The following is a 23,486-nucleotide window of genomic DNA, read 5'->3' as shown; positions in this document are numbered from 1 at the left end:
ATAACAAAATGCAGTTAACTTTGCACACACACACATACATACACAAATCATACACATGCATAGATATGCATGTATAACAAATATATATATATATATTCTTTCTCTCTCTCTATCTATCTCTCACTCACTCCATCTCTTTCACACATATTATGCACACATATAGGCAGGCACACAAATTATAGTCTGGAGAAGGCTACTTATATTCGAGTGTAGGCCCATGATATCTAAATGTTATAAACATCCTCCCAAGAAGGCTTTTATAGTCTATTATGAAACTTATTTAAAACAAAAACACCTGTAATTGCTTTTAGTAAGTTGCAAACTTTAGACTACAAAAGGAGTATAACATTTATACCATGACATAGTTACACTCTTCCCAACATTATCACACATACAAATTAGTTTTTTTTTTCTTTTTTTTTTCACCTCCATGGCAAATCCCTTGCAGGCAGAAATATTACATCAGATATATTTATTTATATATGCAACACTGCATGTAGAGAACAGTGACCAACATTCTTTAGTATAAAGGTATGAAAAGGCTGCAAAGGACATTCCTATACATTTGTATATACGTGTGTATAATATACATATATATACATATATATATATATATATTATATTTATATATTAAAAAAGAATACAGGTAATTTTAAGTTGTTTTTTTTTTCTTCTGTATTTTTCAAACTATCAAGTTCCTAAGACTACAGCCAATTAAAGACAAATTTCATCAAGTAATTTTTTTAAATCATACAATTTCTGGAGCACTTTGCAGAACTACTATTTCACTGACTTCAGGTACCATGTTAAGAGTATATTTGAGCACCCTCTGTGACAAGAAGCTGCAAGTTAAAAGTTATCTCTCTCTCATTGAACCTGTCACAGGGAGCGATATGATAACCAGGTGAGCAAATTCAGTTGTATCCTTTAAGAGGAAAAAGAGTATTTTATATGCTTCTTTGGATGTTATATCACACTATGTCATTGGAATTTTTTTTTTCTATGTAAAGAGGACTGGCAGGTAAAGCCACACTAGCACCAAGTTTTTTGTTTGTTTGTTTTTTCCCCTTTTTCTTTCCAGGAGCATTTCTAATTTTGGAAGGACTGAGTACAAGGTATAAGCAACACAAAGCTGTCAGTATAAAATATATGCATCTATGCACAAATTTAATATAATAAAAGAATTATATTTCCATGCAGACAATTGAAATCATTTTAAAACCTGAATGGTATTTTTTTTCCCTATGTAAACAATTCACAATTTCTATATTCTATTTAAAATACATACACATACAAGAATAACTGGAAAAAGCTACAGTAATGCTGGGTGTATATATATATATATATATATATATATATAAACAACATGACAAATTTTGATCATTATCAATCTTAACATCATATTAACCAAAAATATTTTCTTAAAAAGTGAAAAAAAAAAAATAAAATAAAAAATTGTCAGAAAGGTAATAATTTATAAAGATTGAATAATAAATTGTTATTTAACATTTTTATACAACTGTTAAAATACATTGCCTGTTCTCAATGGAAACAAGTAACATAAATATTAGTGTTAAAATACATTTCCTGTGGTTTGAGACAGAGTGAATAATGTACAATAATTTATTTAATGAATTAACAATTAAATTTTCCCAATTTCAGTGGGAGCCGTAAGAGCCAGCAACAAGTTCAATGATCAGAATTGAGTTACCAATACTCCTCTTTGTCATTAAGAGACTGCGCACGCACACACACACGCACACACATATAAAGAAAAAATGCTTTACTACATGAAAAAATATATGAAAGCAAATGCCCCAGTGTAAAATCAGGGACTGCAACAATTATCTAAATGGATTAACTAACACAGAACAAGTTACTTGCAATCTGTAAACAATTACTACTATGGTAAAGACAGTTTCAAAGATACATGCTTCAGTTCAAAAACTAATTCTGAATGAACAGTATAAATACAACAGTTTTAGCCACATACAACCAATAGCAGAAGTCTAAAATTTTCAAAGTCTGACCGTATGACTCATCACAAAAATGGAGACTTAAGCTACCTGAGTTACTAATGTTCAAATAGCAACAAATACAGATACACTTATAAAACACCAAATAATAACTCTGGTCATTAAGACCATAATACATACAAATGTCACAATCAAAAGGGCTGTGGCATATTAATAATGAAGGCAAAACTCACAAGTTCAACCAAGAAATTTGATGCAATACACAGCAGCATTCTCGGCAGGTAACACAACACCTGAACCACAGCCCTGCATAGACTAAAAGCATACTGATTTGTAAGTTACAGTCATGTGCAATAAACAGGCTTTCTCTTCCCACCCACAGTTGACCAAGGCTGCAACAGATGTGGATGGAATCTTCCCACCCTGAGTGAAGGAGACTGTGCCCACCTATACTGTGTGTACAAGGCATGGGAAGACTCCACTATGGAAAGGATAAGCCTTTTAGCTGCAACAGCAGCAACAGTTACTTCAACAAGGCTCCTGAGGGTGCCTTAGCCTGTTGCAAAACAACACTAAAATCTATCTACAATGCATGATGTTAATTACTATGTACAAGTATGTACAGTCATAGAGAACATGGCAAAATTCCCTGTTCATCAAAACACAAACGTAACAATATTTCAAACTTGTGCTCTTTCACAAGGGAACAAGGCTACTAAAGTTGTTTGACTATTCATTTATTTCATCTTTCATAGTTCATCCAGCTTAAGAGCAAATACCCTCAACTCAGAACAGGGAGTAAGGGCAACTGCACCAGAAGACCAATGTCATGGCAGTGTTAAAAGTGATGATAGAGTCTGGGCCTTAAGGGCTGTCCCTGACCTCTATCCTTGTGCTATACATAACAAGGCTGACCATTCAGATAGTACCAAAATCTTGCAAAAACTTAAAGATGGTACATTGCCATAAAACCTACCTTAGGAACATTCCATCTAAAAAACCAGACAAGTAAAAACCTTAAACTTTCACTAGGATGCTACTATAATATATTGACATGGCATCCTTAACACAAACTTACAGTGGTGCCCATTAAATGTAGTTATCTATTCAAAAACCATGAATTATTTACCCTTGCTTCAACAAACTGGCAGTAACCTGTTGAGCCATTTATTATAATTAAGGTGTCTCTAACATGGGCTGTTAGCATCCTACTGCACCATCTATATAGCCTTTTTTGTATGTCAATGCTGAATATCCTGATGCAGGTCAGGGACTTGGCAAAGAATAATTTTATAAGCTATCTTTAAGGGCCACACATCAAAAATACCCTGGATGTTCCATAATACCATAATATTGTCCATTATAGATGACTCCTATTTCCCGCAACACCTCCCCCCGAATAGTGGCTTTGATTGTCCAATTGTGTACATCAGTGCTTTCTCTCTCACGCTCTAACCGATCAACATCAACAATTTTGGAACTCAAGCGTTCCAAGATAATCCCAATATCCTTGACACTAAGGTGTCGATTCTGTTCCAGAGACAACTGATCTACCAATAGCAGGTACCGCTCAGACAGCTGCTCCTCTTCATTAGCTGTGTTCTCGGTGTCCGACTCGGATTCATCTTGTGCAGGAATCTTGGCTTCATGGGTGACATCCATGAAGCGTACGTGGCCTTTGGCAGCTCCCTTCTTCTGTGTGGCAATTCCACTGGGACCAGCAACAACTGAAGTGGTGGTGGTGGCAGCAGCAGCAACAACAACGGCAGCTCCCCCTTCTGGCACTTCCTGAATGGGCGAGGTAGCAACGGACTTATTTACCTGGATTTGAGCACCTTTCTCATGTAGAGTGGAACAATGGAAGTCACAAAGGGAATGATCATGGTCAGGACTTACTTCTTTATCCTCCTGATTTTCTCCTGCAGTTTGTTGCAACATACGAGAGGGAGGCCTTGGGCCCAAGCCTTCAAGGGTTAGTTTGGCACGAGGTGCTCGGGAAACGGAGGCATCCGTTGCAGTGGCAGTGTCAGCAGTCTGGACTTCTTGGGATACTACTTCTACCCTCCATATGGCTTCTGGTCTTGAGGGGCGTCCTCTACCATCAGGTGGCCGGCGTATATCCCTCTGATCCCAGTGTAGGACTACTGTAACCCGACCTTTGTTGTCCATTATTTTCCACGAAGGCTGCTTGTCAATCAACTCCATACTGTTGATAGCATCACAAACAATGCGAGGAATGGCTGTGATGGCTGCACACAGGAAAGGAGAAGGACAAACTGCACTATGTATTATGTTGATTATCACCCCAATAAATCTTTTGTGCATCAGCATATGTTTATAGTACTGCTGACTCAGGAACCAGAACCAAAAGAAGCAGGACCTCAAATAAAGAAAAGGTGGTTTAAAAAAAATTAACAGATAATTCATGCTTGAAAGAAAATCAAATGGGTTCAAAAAAGCAGACTGCAAAAAATAAAAAAATAAAAATAAATAAAATAAAAATAAAATAAACAAAATTTAATTAAAAAATAAAATGGCATAGATTAGCAAGCTTGTGTATAATAAAACAATATATTGAATATGAGCAATATAATTTAAGCCATGCACTTTGATGCATTAGCTGGTTAAAAAAAAGTTTTTAAATTTAAAGGAAACCATAAATATATTCAACCTAGGGTGGGGGAGGGGAAGCCAAATTCATGCATTTCATCACAAATAATGATGCCATAAAATATTTCAATAATAATTGTAAAAATTTAGTTCTTGTCATATATAAATATTTTTTTAAGCCAGGGATGCAAAGATAATCAAATAATACACAATTTGGTTCATAAAAGGTTTTTTTCACAGTGCCACCAGTTATTTTTATAAAGGAATTTAGCATAATAATAGAAAATTATATCTGATTCACATTACATATCAAGTATGATAAGAGAAATGCAAACAGGCAACAAATTTTCTATATATTGAGAGTTCTAATCTAGAAAACAGCTTAAATTAACATATAAGAAATAATTTATATCATAAATGTAAAAAAAAAAAAAAAAAAACCATAAAAAAAAATCTGTGTCATTACTGCTGACTTTTGGAAAGCCAAAGATTTTCATCTTTATCTTTAAATATAATTTTTAGCAGAAAAAAATGGAAGAGGAAAACCAGGAGAGGCTAAAATAGAGAAAGCCAACACAAGAACCACAGCAAACTTCAGAAACTAACTGGGGGAAACTGGTTTGCAGCTACCAAAATTTCTTCCTGCATTCTCGGTAAACAGATGATGCGTAGTATTGGTAGCAGCAGTAGAAGTCGAGAATGATATACTGATTGACATGTAGACATGACAGATGATGTAATTAGTTTTTTCTCATTATTAAAAATAGATTGGAGTTCATAAGTATTTTCTGTATTAAAAAAAATCAATACTACTGATTTCTTTGTACTTTTTTAAGGTTAGGGTAGGTTATGAAATAATAGAAAAAGAAAGAAAGATTCTTTATATATATACGTATCATAATGTCAATGAATCACTTAATGCCATGATGTTATCGTCTGTCATGCCTATGTATCAATCAACTTATTGTTCTCAGCTTCTACTGCTGATACTGATAACACGCACCATCTGTTTACCCGAGAATGCAGGGAGATACTGCGGTAGCTGGAAACTAGTAGTTTGTCCAGCAAGTTTCCTAGTAGTTTGCTGTGGTTCTCATGTTGGCTTTCTTTACCTTCACCCCAGGAATTCTTTTTAAATGCAAGCTTTGGACTTAAAATTAAATTTTATTGATGTGCAATTTTTAGGCATCTCGCATATATGTTTGTAAAGTGCCTACTTTCTTTACCATATCTGTCTAAATTAAATAACTCTATACCCAGTAGATGAATTTTCATTAAATTTCACATTTGGCTCTTTTAGAAAGATTTGTCAAGTCATCCCAAATTTCATTAAAATCGGACCAACAGAAAACTGGCACTTATTGCTATTTTTTTTTACATACCATATTATGGCTAAGTAGGCTAATGGGGAAAACCTCGGGTCTGCCGATCAACAAATGAATACCAATTTGTGATAGCCAATCAACAAATGAATACCAATATGTGATAGCCAATCAACAAATGAATACCATATATTATACCACATATTGTAATTGAAGCACTGGATATTATGTCTGTTACCATATGCTGATTGGAGGAATTAATGGACAATACAGCAGAGAGCAGAAACAAAATGTTCAGGGTTCACACATAAAAGTTGTTCTTTTTGCTCCTTTTTTTTTTTTTTTTTTTTTTTTGATACAGGGCCCAGATGACTGGACCCTGTTATCTTCACTTTGTAATGATATATCTATCTTTGCATTTATTTGTATATCCTGCACATTGTTCTTATGTTTCTTTGTTCATAAAGATCTGATCATATTGTGCTTCCCGACACGAGAAACTGAAATGAAAACGTATTACCTTTCCCAAATTTACAATACACAGAAAATCGTGTGTGTTCTTAAAGGTTACAGACTTCTTTGGCATCTCACTTAAGGACAATGATAAATCAAGCAGCTTTTATATCACACATACATGGGGGGGGGAGTACAAAATTACAACGTACCTAACACAAATTAAGCACACTGTGATACATAATGTATCATTAGCAGAGGCACATGATGCAAGAAAACAAGCTTATACAGCATCAGCAAAAAAAAAAAAAAAACCCTTCCCATTTCACTGATCCATTCATTCCAAATGGTTGTCTAGTTCTGCCTTGAATTTATTTAACTTATCAACTTCCACAACAACATATGGAACTTTGTTCCAACAATCAACTACCCGCTAGCTAAAGGCAAACTTCCGCATATCTATTCTACAACTGTCTTTCTTCAGTTTGAATCTATGCCCCCCTCAGGTTTGTAATCTGGCACCTCCATAACCAGGTCGGCAGGAGCAGCAGTGCATAGCACACGCTTCTTGATTAGACCGGGGTTCGAGCCCGTGACCACCAAATACGGAGAATGCGGAAAGGTCAGGGAATGACCACTGCATATCCCTGGAGCAACGTGTCCTTAGTTGATAATGCTCCTAAAAACCAGATAACAAACAATCTGAGCAAGAGGAAGAATCCCCTCAGCATTAAGCCTGCTCAATCCATTCAAGGCCTTATACACCTCAATCAAATCGCCTCGCAATTGCCTAGTCTCCAGAAGCTGCAATTTGCAGAACTTAAGCTTTTCTTCATAAGAGCACCCCTTTGTTCCCTTTACCAGTCTCGTTGCCCTTCTCTGTACTCATACTGCATACAGGTCTGGATGCTTCATTTTAGGAAGGATGTAGAGTTGCTAGAACGAGTACAGAGAAGGGCGTGGGATCTTGTCAATGATATACAAGAATTTTGCCAGCAGGGATAAGGAGGTGATTATCCCCTGACCATTGCTTTATACAAGGGAATAATCACCTCCTTATCCCTGCTAGCAAAATTCCTGTATATCATTGACAAGGTCCCATGACCTACTCTGTCAGCACTGATCAGAAAACTTCATATCTGACTGCACAATTACCCCAAGGTCTCTTTCATTCTCTACTACCTTGAGTGTAACACCACATACTTGGTACATTTCTCTGAGGTTACTGCTACCCATATTCAATACTTTGCATTTGTTAATGTTAAACTTCAGTTGCCACTTCTCAGCCCATCTACCCATCATTTTGCATGTTCAATGTATTTTATACAATACAGACAAGATGGCCAATTCATTAACTAGTGCAAGAACAAAAATAAGCAGAAATTTACAGAATTTTTTCAACTTCTGATTTTAACAGCAAAGCTAACCATAGTTCTCAATTTTTTTTTTTTTTTTTTTGCAAAAAATAAAAAATAATAAAAACTATGTTAGGATAGTGAGATGGGGAAGGAGGAGGAAAAACAATGGAGCAGAATCACCATCAGAAGGTTCCTTGGCAGTTACAGTTATACTACAGTGACAAGCTTTGTTTTTTGAAAAGCAGGACATTTTGAAATTTTTACCAGGAAAAAAAAAAAAATAATAACCTGGAGGAAAAGCAGTTTTTTTTTTTTTTTTTTTTTTTTTTTAATACAGATTTCAGATTAGAAATTAAATTTCACTGAAAACACATATTTTATATTAGGACTCAAAGGATTGTTTAACAATATGGTATAGTCCACCTATGATTTTTCTGTCTGTGGATTTGCTAGACACCACCACCAACTGATGACTGCTTCAAGGAAGATATGTTGCAGACTATGTCCTCTTGAAAAATGTTGAGTCAAAGTTTTGTTTATAACAGCTGTCTAGATGTGGGTGTAAAAAGAATTCCCAAAGTTTCATTGGAAAGTGACCATCTCAAATGAATTTTTGTTTTGTTTTTTTAACCTGGCTGAATATCTTTTCACACAGTATTTCTCTGAGGAACTGTTAAAATGCCAAGCACGACTATAGATAATTTGTTATATTTTAAGTTTCCTTCTACACTTGTCAGTTCCAAAAGGATCATTGTACATAGATTCTTACTTCTTCCAAAATAGGCTCTCATACTGAAAATGACTGAATTGGTATTGCTTCAATTGCTTTTTTAATCATCAGTCACACTGAAAAGTACTAAATACTTGTTCACAAATTTCAAATTTGAGAATAACACACTTCCAACTGAAGACATCTGTGCTACCTTGTCAACTCAAAAAATTACACTCCTGAATAAAATCCTCTTCCCTTGTTTTAATAATATTAGTAGTAGCAAATGATGCAAGAAAGCAAGCTTATCATAAAAAAAAATTCACACATTACCCATGCACTTCCTCTAATAATCTGTTTAGCTCTTTAAATTTATGCAAATTATCTACTTCCACAACACCAAATGGAAGTTTCTTCCAACAATCAGCAACCCACTGCCTGAAAGCAAATTTTTACAAATCTATTCTGTAATCATCCTTTATCAATTTAAACTTATATTTAAACCCCACATGAGGTTCCTAGTTTCCAGAAACTGCAATTTACAGAAATTAAGCTTTCTTTGGTAAGAGCACCCCTTTTGTTGCCCTTATTAATTCCCATTGCCCTACCTTGCACCCATTCCAACAGCTCCACACACTTCCTAAAATGAAGTTTTCACACCCATATGCAATACTCAAGATGTGGCCTAACAATAGCCTTATAAAATGGGATAATTACCTCTTCCAGCTGCCAAAATTCCTGGATATCAATAACAAAAACTTAGGAACAAATCTAGTTCATTTTGTTCTCCACCACAATATAGATAGTGGAGAACTAAATGAACAAAATGAACCTGATGGGAACAGAGTTGGGATGTTATTCTGCAATTACTGCTACCCATAAACAGCACCTTGCACTTTAGTATTAAACTCAAATTTCCACTTCTCACATTCCCCTCTGCCTAATTTTTCTAGATCTAGTTACAGTAAGTATAGTCTGATCAAAAATAACAATGGGCTGAGCACTGAATCCGGTGGGCCGACACTGCTATCAACATTAGTAGAATAAGAGCAGTGCCCATTGATAACCACTCAAACATTTATCCATAGTAATAACTTTTCCTAATGCCACACTGCTGTAATTTGTAAAGCAATCTTTTATGTGCAACATTATCAAAAGTTTTCCTGAAATCTAAGTATATATATATATATATATAGTCAAATTTATTTGTTAATGCATCATAGTATCCAATCAGATTAATAAGACAATATCACCCCTAAAAAATCTATGCTGTAATTGTCATATAACCGCATTCCTGTGTAGATGGTCCTGTTACTTTTTTTAATCAGTGACTATTATTTTTCTTAAGCAGAAGTCAAGCTTACAGGTCTGTAATTACTAACTTCACACTTCAATCCTCTTTTGTGAACTGGGGCTACATTCACACATCTACAGTCCATAGGGAACTTCTCTGAACCCAAAGATGCTCTCATAATTATGGCTAAAGGATTGCTGACCTGCTCTGCTGCCTCTCTTACCACCACCTCAGGTGCCTTATCATTTATCTTTAACAATTTCTCTTCTACTTTCCTTTCAATTATCACTAAATCATTTAGCTCCCTCTAATATAATATACTTCTGGCATCACCATCCCTAAAAAATTCGTCATGTGTAAATGTAAATGCAAAATATCTCAGGTGGTCAGCAATAACCTGAGCAGATCATCAACAGTTACATACCATTCATATCTAGTGAAACGATGTGATTCATCCCTTTCCTTCTAATATTTGCATAAGTACAGAAGTCTCTGCTATTTTTTCTTTACATTCTTTACCAGAAACTTCTTATAATCTGCCTAAGCCTGCCCAACCCACTTTCTGACTTGACTAAAGACTAGTTTATACCAACTGCAGGTTTCTGTATTCTAATGAAAATTTACAAGCATTCCATGCATATTTTTTCTCTGCCACTAGTTCCATCAGTTCATCTGATATCCATTTTGGTCTAAAGCTTTAATCTTACCTCTTAGTTGTTACAAAAAGCTAGTAGCATCTATATCCTGTCTAGATTAGCATTGGCACACATACAAGAAAGAAAGCTTATACAGCATCAGCCAAAAAAAAAACAAAAAAAAAAAAAAACCACCCCTTTCCATTTCACTTATCCATTCATTCCAAATGTTTGTCTAGTTCTGCCTTAAATTTATTTAACCTATAAACTTCCACAACAACACATGGAAGTTTGTTCCAGCAATCTACTATCCACTGGCTAAAGGCAAACTTCTGCACATCTATTCTACAACTGTCTTTCCTCAGTTTGAATCTATGCCCCTTCAGGTTTGTAATCTGAGCAAGAGGAAGAATCCCATCAGCATTGAGCCTGCTCAATCCATTTAAGGCCTTATACACCTCAATCAGATCGCCTCTCAGGTGCCTAGTCTCCAGAAGCAATTTGCAGAACTTAAGCCTTTCTTCATAAGAGCACCCCCCCCCTTTGTTCCCTTCACAAGTCTTGTTGCCCTTCTCTGTACTTGTTCTAGCAACCCTACATCCTTCTTAAAATCAGGCTTCCAGACCTGTATGCAGTACTCGAGGAATGGCCTGACCTTTGCTTATACAAGGGGATAATCACCTCCTTATCCCTGCTCATAAAATTAATCTATATCACTGACAAGACCACACCCCATGACCTACTCTGCAAGCCTGTCTGTACTGCTCAGAAAACTTTATTTCTCAGTGCACATTACTCCCAGGTCTCTTTCATTCTCCACTACCCTGAGTGTAAGTGGAGAATGAAACCACCACATAGTGGGTACATTTCTCTCGGGTTACTACTACCCATATGCAGTACTTTGCATTTGTCGATGTTAAACTTCAGTTGCCACTTATCAGCCCATCTACCCAAATTTTCCAGAACCTTTTATAGCAGCATACTGTCATTACTGTTATTAACTACCCTGCCAACCTTTGTACCATCTGCAAACTTTGACATTAAACTTGATATACCTTCATCAATATCATTGATAAATATACAAACAACAATGGACCCAACACCGAACCCTGAGGGACATCACTAATAACATTAGTCCACATAGAGCAGTACGCACTGATTACCAGCCTCTGTCTTCTCCCACTCAACCATCCTTTTATCCATTGTAGCAACTTGCCCTTAAGGTCATACTACACCAATTTGTACAGTAGTCTTCCATGTGTAACAGTATCAAAAGCTTTCCTAAAATCCAAGTATATGATATTAAAATTATTTCTTGCATCCAGTTCTTTGTGACCACATCATAGTATCCAATCAAATTGGTCAGACAAGGCTTCCCCCTTGACAAACCCATGCTGTGTTTGAATTATTGCTGCAGTCTTGTCTAAATGATCCTGCAACGCTTCTTTAACCAGTAACTCCATCATTTTCCCGAGAACAGAAGTCAAACTAACAGGTCTGTAATTACATGTGTCACACTTTGTGAATTGGAGATACATTTGTGCCTCTCCAGTCAACAGAGACTTCCCAGGAATCCAAAGACGCTCTCATAGTTATGGCTAAAGGTTTGTTTACTTTGTTTGCTGCCTCCTTTAATATAACTGGATAGATCCCATTCACCCGAAGTGCCTTTCTTAGGTTTAACTTCAGCAATTTCTTTTCCACTTTGCTCTCGGTTATTACAAAATCATTTTACTCCCTGTTAGAGTTTGATAAACCTCTGGCCTACCCCTCCCTGAATAACTCCTCATGTGTGAATGTAGATGCAATAATACTCATTTAGTTCGGAAAGTATCTGAGAATGATCATCTACAGTCAAACCATTGATATCAAGTGGACCAATCTGATTCATCACTTCCTTTTAGAATTAATATAAGTAAAGAAGTCTTTGTATCCTTTGCCAAAGATTTTTCATAATCTGCCTTTGCTTGTCTAACTTCTTTTGTGACTTGATTACAGACTAGCTTCTATCCACCATAAGCTTCTGTGTTGCCTGACAATTTATGTACAACCCATGCATTATTCTTCACTGCCATGAGTCTCATTAGTTTATCTGACATCTATTTGTGCCTAAACCTAGAGAAGTATTACTTGGAACAAAAAGCCTAGTAGCTTCCAAAATTACTTCCTTGAATGCTTCCCATTTAGAATTTGCTGTTGGTAACTAACATCATCAGTTGGTCGCACTGTAAAAAACTCTCTGACATCTCTGTAGTCATCTTTACAAAAGCAAAAACCCTTCCCTTTACCCCTGATGGTAGTTGCATCTTTAAGTAAATTCCACTTCAGCACACTGTGATCACTGCCACCTAGTGGTTCCTTTATCTGTAAATTCTTCCTGCATGAATAATGGCTGCTGATAATCATATCAAGAGTGTTACTCCCTCTTGTTGCCTCTCTAACATGCTGCTATAGAAAACAATCATCCAATAAATCCACAAAAGCCTTGCTAGTGTGTGAGTGACCAACCCACAAGTTCCAGTCTATATCTGGGAAGTTAAAATCCCCCATTATATGACACTCTGATTTGCTGGCCCACTCTATTTCCCTGTACAGTTTCTTATTATACTCATCAGTCATTAGGCGTATACCACACTCCTACTCTCAATTTTGATCTCCCAATGCTTATGTCACACCAAACCGACTCAACATTGCACTGTCTATCTATGTCAACTGGATGCACTTCCTTAGATTTTATGTCTTTCTTAACTAACAGCATAACCCCTCCTCCCTTCCTATCCTTTATGTACACATTGTATTCCCCAAATTCCAATTCTGCATCCCTTATATCTGAGTGGCACCATGTCTCTGATATCGCAACAATATCTGCCTTGGATGTCTTAACCAGCACTTCAAATTCATCAAGTTTATTTACTATACTCCTAGCATTGGTGTACATGCAAATATACATGCACCTGTTCTTACTCTTAGTTACTCTAATACAGCCCATGTATTTACTTGTTTCATGACCCCCAGCCGTTCCTGAAATCCCCAGCAGCTGGCTTTCCACAACTGCTGCTCATTCCAATAGAAGCAGTGCAAGAATCATTTCCACCTCTGCCTGTGGCTACTGTTAATCTATTAGTCTGTGAATCCCCCCGCCCCAAAGCTAGCAGTTTTCTGACCCATCTAACATTGCCTCGATAGCATCAGCAAATATTCTTGCACCACCCCTTATATTTAAGTGTATCCCATCCCTGTAGAAGCAATCTCTCCTGTTAACAAGCACAGACTACAGATGGAATGCTTCCTATTTAGAATTTACTGTCATTAAAATCATCAGATGATTCCACTGATGGTCCCACCCCACATATAATTTAATTGTCCATGATCACTGTAGTCACCTTTATGAAAGCAAAAACCCTTCCCTTTGCCCTTGACAGAAGTTATCTTTAAGTAAAGTCTACTTTAATACATTATGATCACTGCCACCTAGTAGTTCCTTTATCTGCAATTTTTAATGCATGAAGGATCACTGCTGATAATCAAAAGAAATCAAGAGTACTGCTTTTTCTGATTGGCTCTCTAACATGTTAAGGTAGAAAGGAGTTATCTAATAAATCCAATAAAAGTTTTGCTACTGTGTGAGTGACCAACCCATAAGTTCCTCTCAATATTCAGAAAGTTATAATTCCCCATTATAAGAATATTTGTATGTATAGCTTATCAATATAAAGACCAAGGAAGTGAAGCCAGTCGACATCGATGGACAGGGCAGTGTCGAGTCAGTTTGGTGTGACATAAGCATAGGGAAATCAAAATTGAGAGTAGGAGTGTACTATAGGCCTAATGACTCTGATGAGTATAATAAGATATTGTACAGGGAAATAGGGTGGGTCAGTAAATCAGAGAGTCTTATAATGGGGGATTTTAATTTCCCAGATATTGACTGGAATTTGTGGATTGGTCACTCGCACTCTAGCAAGGCTTTTGTGGATTTATTGGATGATTGTTTTCTACATCAGCATGTTCGTGACGCAACAAGAGGGAGCAATACTCTTGATCTGATTATCAGTAGTGATTCTTCATGCATTAAGAATCTGCAGACAAATGAACCACTAGGTGGCAGTGATCACAGTGTGCTGAAGTGGGATTTACTCAAAGAGGTAACTACCATCAGAGGTAAAGGGAAGGGTTTTTGTTTTCGTAAAGGCGACTATAATGGTCTGAGACAGTATTTAAATTCTATACAGTGGGACCAACTGATGATGTTACCAACAGCAAATTCAAAATGGGAAGCATTCAAGGAACTAATCTTGGAGGCTACCAGGCTTTACATACCAACTAAGAAATATTGTTCAACGTTTAGGCCTAAAAGGACCTGGGGGGTAATTGTGCAGGCAGATATGAAGTTCTCTGAGCAGTGCAGACGAGCTGCAAGAGTAGCTCATGGTGTCTTGTCAATGATATACAGGAATTTTTCTAGCAGGGATAAGGAGGTGATTATTCCCTTGTATAAGGCAATGGTCAGGCCACACCTAGAGTACTGTATACAGGTCTGGAGGCCTCATTTCAAGAAGGATGTAGAGCTGCTAGAACGGGTACAGAGAAGGGCAACAAGATTAGTGAATGGAACAAAGGGTTGCACTTACGAAGAAAGGCTTAAGTTTTGCAAATTACAGAGTCTGGAGGCTAGGCACCGGCAAGGTGATCTGATAGAGGTGTATAAGGCTTTGAATGGTTTGAGCATGCTCAATGCCAATGGGATTCTTCATCTTGCTCAGAATAATCAGCTCAGAGGGCATAAATTCAAATTGAGGAAGGACGGATGTCGGGTAGATGTGCGGAAATTTGCCTTTGCCCAGCGGGTGGTTGGTTGGTGGAACCGACTTCCATCACTTGTTGTTGAAGTTGATAGCCTAAACAAATTTAAGGCTCAACTGGACAGGTATTTCGAGCGAACGGAGGGGTGAAATGGGAGTGGTGTGTTTTTTTTTTGGCTGATGCTGAATAAGCTTGCTTTCTTGCATCATATGCCTCTACTAATGCTAATGCTAATATTAGGTCTACAGCGTAATTCTACTCTGATTTTTGTTTTCCCATTGCTTATGTTGCCCCAAAATACCTCAACACTGTATTGGCTTGGTGTAATGCCTTAGATTTTAAGTGTTTCTTAACTAAGAGCATAACTTCTCCCCCCACCTTTCTTTCTCATCTATCCTTTCCTTATCCTGTACTCCTCATATTCAAGTTTTATATATCTTATGTCTGAGTGGCACCATGTCTCTGATATTCCTACAATGTCCATTTGATGATTTAATCAGTTTTTCAAATTTGTTAGGGTTTTTTTTTTTTTTTTTTTTTTTTTAACGAATTTTCTAGCATCAGTGTACATGCAAGTATACAGGCACTTGTTTTTGCTCTTAAAAACCTGACAAAGCCCATGTATTAGCTCTTTTCCCATGGATCCCAGAAGACCTTGTGATTTCTTACACCTTGCTTTTCAGTCTGCTGCATTCCCCAATGGAAGCACTGAAAGAATCACTTACAGCTCTGCCTGGGGTTGCTATTAATTTATTTTTCTGCATATGTCCCCAAGCTATCAATTTTTCAACTACCTAACACTGTTGTGATATCATCAGCAAATATTCTTGCAGTCCCCCTGTTTAAGTAAATCAAATCCCTGTAAAGAGTTTCTAATATTAACATGCACAGACCACACAGGGAAAAATACACCCCATTTGCATGGTTTATCTATGGCTAAAGTGATTGCTATGATTCTTATCATGTACTCCTCCTATCATTTCTGATAGGAGTTATAGGAGGAGTATCCTCTCTTTCCAGCCGAAGTACTAGGTTTTATCCATATTCTGAAGCATAACCCTGGAAAACATAAATATGAAACTCAGATCCAGATAATACACAAATTAATGTCCCTGGGTATATGGGACAGACAGCTGGATAGGTTTTACTAGTACCACAAGTTGCAGGATGGTAAACCATTTGACCAGTCAATAACTGCCTTTGATGGAACAGTCAATAACTGCCTTAATTGCCTGAAGGCCAGAGGTGCGAACAATGCATTCCCAGTTGTCTCACGTAATCCATTCGTTATATGGAAATTTTCTTCGATCTATGGAAACTATTTTAAATGTAATTACCAAGGGGAAATTCAAAAATATTGCTAAATAGAAAATTTCACTATAAAGAAATTTGTTAAACAGGTTCGACTTATATGTCAAAAAGTTTTTTGGCACACTCCTGAACTGCCACCCATAAGAGATGCTTACCTTGCCTACCCACTTGTGGCGGCCCTGCCTGTGCCGTGTGATGCATTAGTGTAGTTCCCAGCATTGTGCTTGCTTGATGGGTCCCTCTCTTTTATTTTTTCAAGGGCCCTTTTCTTTATGCCCTCATATAAGTCCATCAAAATTCTGAACTGGCACTTAATTTTCTCACATTCCCTATAACAAAAGCACATAAAGACATCATCTTTGACTGTATAATGTCTTCCTAATGATAACTCTGAAAAAAGATGGCAAGAAAGGTACTGTACATAGCTTTGATTTGCAAGAAAACTGTTATCAACTCGAGCCTAAGTATTCTTGCTGCTTTGAACTTTTTGCTTTGCTGCTCTTATTTGAGGCATGATTTTAGTCTTAATTTTACAAGTTGGACTCTCCATGGGTTGGCAGTAAAACTACCCTTGAATGTCATAAAACTGTTATTCTAACAAATTTACACATTGCATTCTTCAACATAACAAAGAGTAATTATTTCAGGAAATGGATGTGAGATACATTTCATTAAAGAACACTACATTGATTTTCAAATGTCAGCATAACATTTAAAAGGAACAGACATCCCATATCTGGGAGGATAACCTGCCTCTACACAGTCCATCTACATGAATAGGATTGCATGTAGATGGACTTCTGCTACATGCAATCCCACAGGATTGTAGCAGAAGTTCTTTTCCTTGAAGAATTCATTAATTTGTTCTTGAAGAATTCATTAAAAAAAACAAACTGACTCATATTTGAAACCATGAACTGGATTCAAATATGAGTCAGTGCCATTCACTAGTGATTGCTTGTACTTTCAATTTAACCTAGAATAATGCTCATATGGTTTTTTTCACCACTTTCAGCCTCTTCTTTAAACAGACTTGTCATAGATTGCCACTGTTCCTTCAGTCTAGTCAAACATTAACCCAAAGACATCCAACATGCTAGATACATGCTTCAAAATCCTTACTTTAGTGGGCATGTATTAATTTACACCTCCAGCAAATGGTGCACAGGCAGGAAGGCATTTTCAAAGATCTAGGTCTAGCTTCTAGCTCAGTGGCCTCCAACTGAGGTAAATGCCAAAAGGGGGACATATCGCTTCCTGAGAAATGGAGGGCTCTTGTCAGTACCTCTGAGAATGCAGTCCCCTGGGTGCTGTTATCAATAAGCTGCCAAAAGGTGATGTAGTTTACGCCAATGATAGATACTATGACAGGACTGCCAATATACATGGGATGGAATAGTCAATAACATCCTTGACTCTGTTCCCAGATAATGACCAAGCACTCGTGAAGAAACCAACATCTGCAATGAGAATGAGACCTATGTATCTCTGGATACAGACCCCCCCCCACTTCACAATAGTAGAACTGACAAATGCTTTTAATAGAACCAAGGAAAATAAATGTCCTGGCCAAGATTTAGTCTCAACATCTACTCCAACTATTTAATAACTGACTAAGGCAAAGGTACATTTCCCTACACATGAAAACTGGAAAACCTGAGATCAATCTTAAAGAATCCAGAAAAACCTCCAAATGATGCTAAATCATACAGGCAATAGCCTTGTTACCAGTTCTAGGCAAAGTATTGGAAAGGCTAAGCACAATATCTGAATGCAAACCTTTAGTCAGACAGACAGTTTGGCTTCAAACCTGGATGTTAGACTGAGGATGCAATGAACAACTAATGACTGCAGTTCAAGCCACCCATGAAACCTACATGCTGGCTATTTCGATTGATTTTACTGATGCCTTTGATACCTTATGGTGGCCCAGGATCCTCAGGAGAATACGACATGCAGGTATTCCACAGAACCTGTATAACTGTATCAATGATTATCTAATTAACAGAAAAATAGCAGTGCAAACTAGATTTCAATGTATACAGCAAAATGTTACCTGTGGATGCCCTCATGGTTCAGTGCTGGGTACCTGTTTTTGGAACCTGGTGCTGGACGAGTTGCTGGAGGCTGACACAGGCCATGTGGACAAAGTTGCCTTTGCAGATGATCCTGTTCTCCTTGTGAAGGGTAACACCAGAGGGGCTCTGGAAGATCAGGCAAATCATGTCCTGAACCTTCTACAGAACTGAGCACAAACCCATAAGATAGTAATTTCTACTACAACAACTAAATTCATCCTACTATGGGGCAAATTAAGAAGATCACCTCTGATAAAGATTTCAGGAAAAACAATAGCCTCACAACAAAACTAAAATACCTTGGAGTCATCTTTGACTCCAAACAAGGTCCATAAGGTTGTCACAGACATTCTCTCAGATATGCCAGACAAGCTATACTTGCTACCTGGGAGTCTAAAACACTGATGGAACTGATATTTGGGTGACACTCAAGTCAAGTGGATCCAATTTCGGCGAAGTCTGGATGGTCTCTGACAGCCAAATCCTCTGCTTGCACCTTCACGATGGTTGGACTGTTAGTAATCCTGGGTATAACCTCCATGCACAAGTGCATGGTGGGTGACCACCCAGGTGTGAACCAACGTAAGCAGGGGTCGAGGTGTGGCACCCACACCACAGGGAGGAATGCTGCCCCTTCTATGTTACAAGGCAGTACTAGGTGGTAGATGACTCTCATCAACCGGTGAAATACCACCACTTTGCTTATTGGAGGTTTGAAGTGGTGGAACCCATGTTTAGTCTCTAGAGCTAAGTTCCGGTCAACCCTTCCCTATCTCTTCCATCATGCAGTATGACTGATGACTTTTGAGGTTATGATGAACATTATGGCGAGATCCAATATTCCTTACATTTCGAGGGTACAGCTCTAAAACGGTGTTTGCAGGCCGGCCGCTAGTTAGTACACCGGACCGAACCTATTGGTAACTCTCCAGGAGGGTTCCGGATCAGCTAGTGTATAATCTTCCTACCTCTACTCTGCCAGATAGTGTCTGGAGAGAGTCCGAGTAGTGTGTATACAGGGAGCATCGTCGAGGTCACGTTATGTCAAGGATCTGGGTATATTCTTACCATGCGTACGTCATATCCAAAAATTTTATTACTTCATACAGCATGTCCCACACACTTTTTCTTACTATTGAATACACCATGAATTGTCAAACTAATAAAGCAAGCTTATCTGCAAAAAGATATAAACATCCCAAGCACATCCTAATTCATTTCACAAATATAGGTGGTCTCAATTCTAATCTCAACGATGTCCATTTCCACTTGCAGTCTGCCAAACCCCATGTACTTTTTCTGACAGAATCTCAGTTATCGGTTGATTCAACTACTGCCCATCTCAGATGCCCAAATTATTCGCTGTATGATTCCTTTTGCCTCAAAGGTGGTACTTGTGCATATGTCCATTCTGATATTCCCTGTCAGAGACGTGGCAATTTGGAATCTCCTCTCTTTGGTCTTCTCTAGCTTAAAATCTCTCTACCTCATTGTGTCAAATTCATCTGTTGTCTCTACCGTTCTCCAACTCCACTAATCACTTGGAGCGCTTTGACTTCCTCTCTTTGCAACTTGACTTTCTCCAGTTGAACTTTCTTAACAGTGAGGTAATTTTCCTTGGTGATTTTAATGTTCACAACTCCGGCTGGCTTCCGTTTTCTAGTCACACCGACCCAGCTGGTCGAGATGCTGTGGCTTTTGCAATTACTAATGACGTTGCACAGATTGTTCATTTACCTATAAGAATACTGGACAATACACTTGATCTTTTTCTCACAAACAACCCTTCTAAGTACACGGTCAAAGTGACAGGTCCTTTAAGCACTTCAGATCACAACTTGGTGATTGTCTCTTCTCCAACGGAACCTTTATCTCATGGCTATTCCCAACCTCGTGTTGTTTGGCATTACAAGAATGCAAAATGGGATGGCCTGCGAGACTTCTTTTCTTTGGTCGGATTACGGTTTCAAAACTTCTGATGTCAACGTTTGCTCAGATCTTGTCAGAGAAATTATTCTTGCAGGAATAGAATCCTTTATCCCACACTTCACTTTAAAATCTCACCCTTTAAATAAACCTTGGTTTTCCAATAAATGTGCTAAGGCTGTTTGAGAGAAGAATGTTTCATGTCGTAATTGCCGTGTTTCTAATTCTCCAGTTTCATTTTCTGCATACACAAAAGCTCGCATTAAGCTATTAATCAGTCCAAACTAGAGTTTGAACAGGCTAAGAGTAGAAAACTTGCCTCTTGCCCTAATGGTAGCCGAGCATTCTGGTCTCTTGCAAAAGCTATTGGCCGCAACTTTTGCCCTTATCTGCTCCCACCTCTGTCCAAACCAGATGGTTCTGTTGTCACTTCAGCCAAGGATAAAGCTGACCTGCTAGCAGCCCATTTTTCTTCCAACTCAAGCCGAGAATTAGGGTTGAATTTGAAAGTGTCTGCAATTCTGCCCAGACACGATAGGAGGGAGTATATGATGAGAGCCTTGTCGATCAATTCGGCCCTGGAAAGATTGTGCAAGGCTCAAGGGGTAGAATTTTTTTCAGCCTGGACTGTACTTGTTAACAGGAGAGATTGCTTCTACAGGGATGGGATACACTTAAATAGAAAGGGTGCAAGAATATTTGCTGATGCTATCGAGGCAGTGTTAGGTGGGTCGGAAAACTGCTAGCTTGGGGGGAGACAAAGACCAATAGATTGACAGTAGCCACTGGCAGAGGTGAAAGAGATTCTTGCACTGCTTCTATTAGAATGAGCAGAAGCCTGAAAAACAAGATGCATGGTATTTCAGAGACTGCTGGGAGCCATTGCGGTACAAGTAAACACATGGGTTGTGTTAGGGTAGCTAAGAATACAAACAGGTGCAGGTATACTTGCGTGTACACCAATGCTAGGAGTTTAGTAAATAAATTTGATGAATTTGAGGTATTGCTCAAAACATCAAAGGCAGATATTGTTGGGATATCAGAGACGTGGTGTCACACAGATATAAGGGATGCAGAACTGCAATTTGGGGACAACGTCTACAGAAAGGATAGACAGGATAGGAAGGGAGGAGGGGTTATGTTATTAGTTAAGAAACACATAAAAACCAAGAAAGTGAAGCCAGTCGACATCGCTGGACAGTGCAGTGTGGAGTCAGTTTGGTGTGACATAAACATTGGGAGATCAAAATTGAGAGTAGGAGTGTGCTATAGGCCTAATGACTCTGATGAGTATAATAAGAAACTGTACAGGGAAATAGAGTGGGCCAGTAAATCAGAGTGTCTTATAATGGGAGATTTTAATTTCCCAGATATTGACTGGAATTTGGTTGCTGGTTACTCACACATTAGCAGGACTTTTGTGGATTTATTGGATGATTGTTTTCTACATCAGCATGTTCGTGAGGCAACAAGAGGGAGCAATACTCTTGATCTGATAATCAGCAGTGATTCTTCATGCATTAAGAATCTGCAGATAAATGAACCACTAGGTGGCAGTGATCATAGTGTGCTGAAGTGGGATTTACTCAAAGAGGTTACTACCATTAGGGGTAAAGGGAAGGGTTATTGCTTCCGTAAAGGCGACTACGATGGACTGAGACAGCATTTAAATTCTATACAGTGGGACCAACTGATGATGTTACCAACAGCAAATTCAAAATGGGAAGCATTCAAAGAACTTATCTTGGAAGCTACTAGGCTTTACATACCAACTAAGAAATATTGTTCAAGGTTTAGGCCAAAATGGATGTCAGATGAACTAATGAGGCATATGGCAGAGAAGAAAAATGCATGGGATACATACAAATTAACACATGACACAGAAGCCTATGATAGATACAAGTTGATATGCAACCAAGTTACAAAGGAGGTTAGGCAGGCGAAGGCAGATTACGAGAAATCCTTGGCAAGGGATGAAAAGAAAAACAGCAAAGAGTTCTTTACTTATGTAAACTCTAGAAGGAAGGGGATGAATCAGATTGGTCCACTTGATGTTGATGGGTCAAGTGTTGATGATCCTGCTCAGATAGCTAACAAACTAAATGAATATTTTGCATCGACATTCACACATGAGGAGTTATTCAGCAAGGGGAATGCCAGAGGTGTATTCAACTCTAGCAGTAAGCTACAGAATCTTGAAATAACTGGGAGTAAAGTGGAGGAGAAACTGTTGAAGATAAACACAAGAAAGGCAACCGGGGTGGATGGGATCCCATCCACCCCGGTAGCCTATACACACATGACATATGGCCTTCTCTGAATTTGCTCAAAAAGCTTTCCAGACTGTGAGAAGCAAACATGCAGTGACAACCTAAACTGTGACACCTGCCTCTACCTTGAAAAGTTCCTCTCCCTCTGTGACAACTACTGATAATGACTAGCCTGCTAGAATATGTTTTGTGTGTGTGTGTGTGTGTGTGTGTGTGTGTGTGTGTGTGTGTGCGCGCGCGCGCGCGCGCTATGTCTGTTCAGGGTACTGTTATAAAAGGGATCAGTGTGTGTGAATGACGAGTGAATGAGAATATCCAATAGATGTTAATTGTCATACCCTGATTGTATGTATATGTAAATTTAAAAAAAATCACGATGTAATTTATGCTCATGCCCACTACTTACTCTACTGAATCAATGTTAGTTATAAATAGGATACACACACCCGCTGCTTACTGTACCAAATCAACATTTGGAAAAGGTTAGGCCAATAGCCTAATTACCCATTTGATTGTAGCCAATTATTGAACAGTATGACTGCAACAATACAAGTATTGATATTGTTACAATCATACTATCATGTTACCCTGAAATGCTTTGTCACAAATTACACATGCAGCACTAACGAGATCTGCAAGAAACGACAGTATCCACGCATAATATGCTATCGAAACTATGACTTGGCTCAGGATCTCAACGAGCACAAGAATAGGATGGTAACGCTGCACATTTCATTTCAA

The 23,486-nt window shown here is 38.0% G+C and overlaps 1 protein-coding gene across 2 annotated transcripts in view; it reads right to left on the bottom strand.

Moving 5' to 3' along the window:
- Nucleotides 1-3,078: 3,078 nt before the first annotated feature.
- Nucleotides 3,079-23,486, bottom strand: part of Drep2 (DNA fragmentation factor-related protein 2) — a 228,130-nt gene continuing 207,722 nt past the window's right edge. The window contains exon 4 of one of the 2 annotated variants that reach the window (XM_090373086.1): nucleotides 3,079-4,225. In XM_090373086.1, coding sequence (XP_090229212.1) covers nucleotides 3,294-4,225 — 932 coding nt within the window. In that variant the 3' untranslated portion in view covers nucleotides 3,079-3,293. Of the gene's footprint in view, nucleotides 4,357-23,486 lie in introns of both variants that reach the window. The other variant, XM_090373087.1, reaches the window with a different exon arrangement.

Source organism: Mastigoproctus giganteus, chromosome 5 (genome assembly GCF_048544385.1).
Source record: "Mastigoproctus giganteus isolate SK-2022 chromosome 5, ASM4854438v1, whole genome shotgun sequence".
Classification (NCBI taxonomy): domain Eukaryota; kingdom Metazoa; phylum Arthropoda; class Arachnida; order Uropygi; family Thelyphonidae; genus Mastigoproctus; species Mastigoproctus giganteus.
This window is presented reverse-complemented; position numbering and strand designations above follow the sequence as displayed.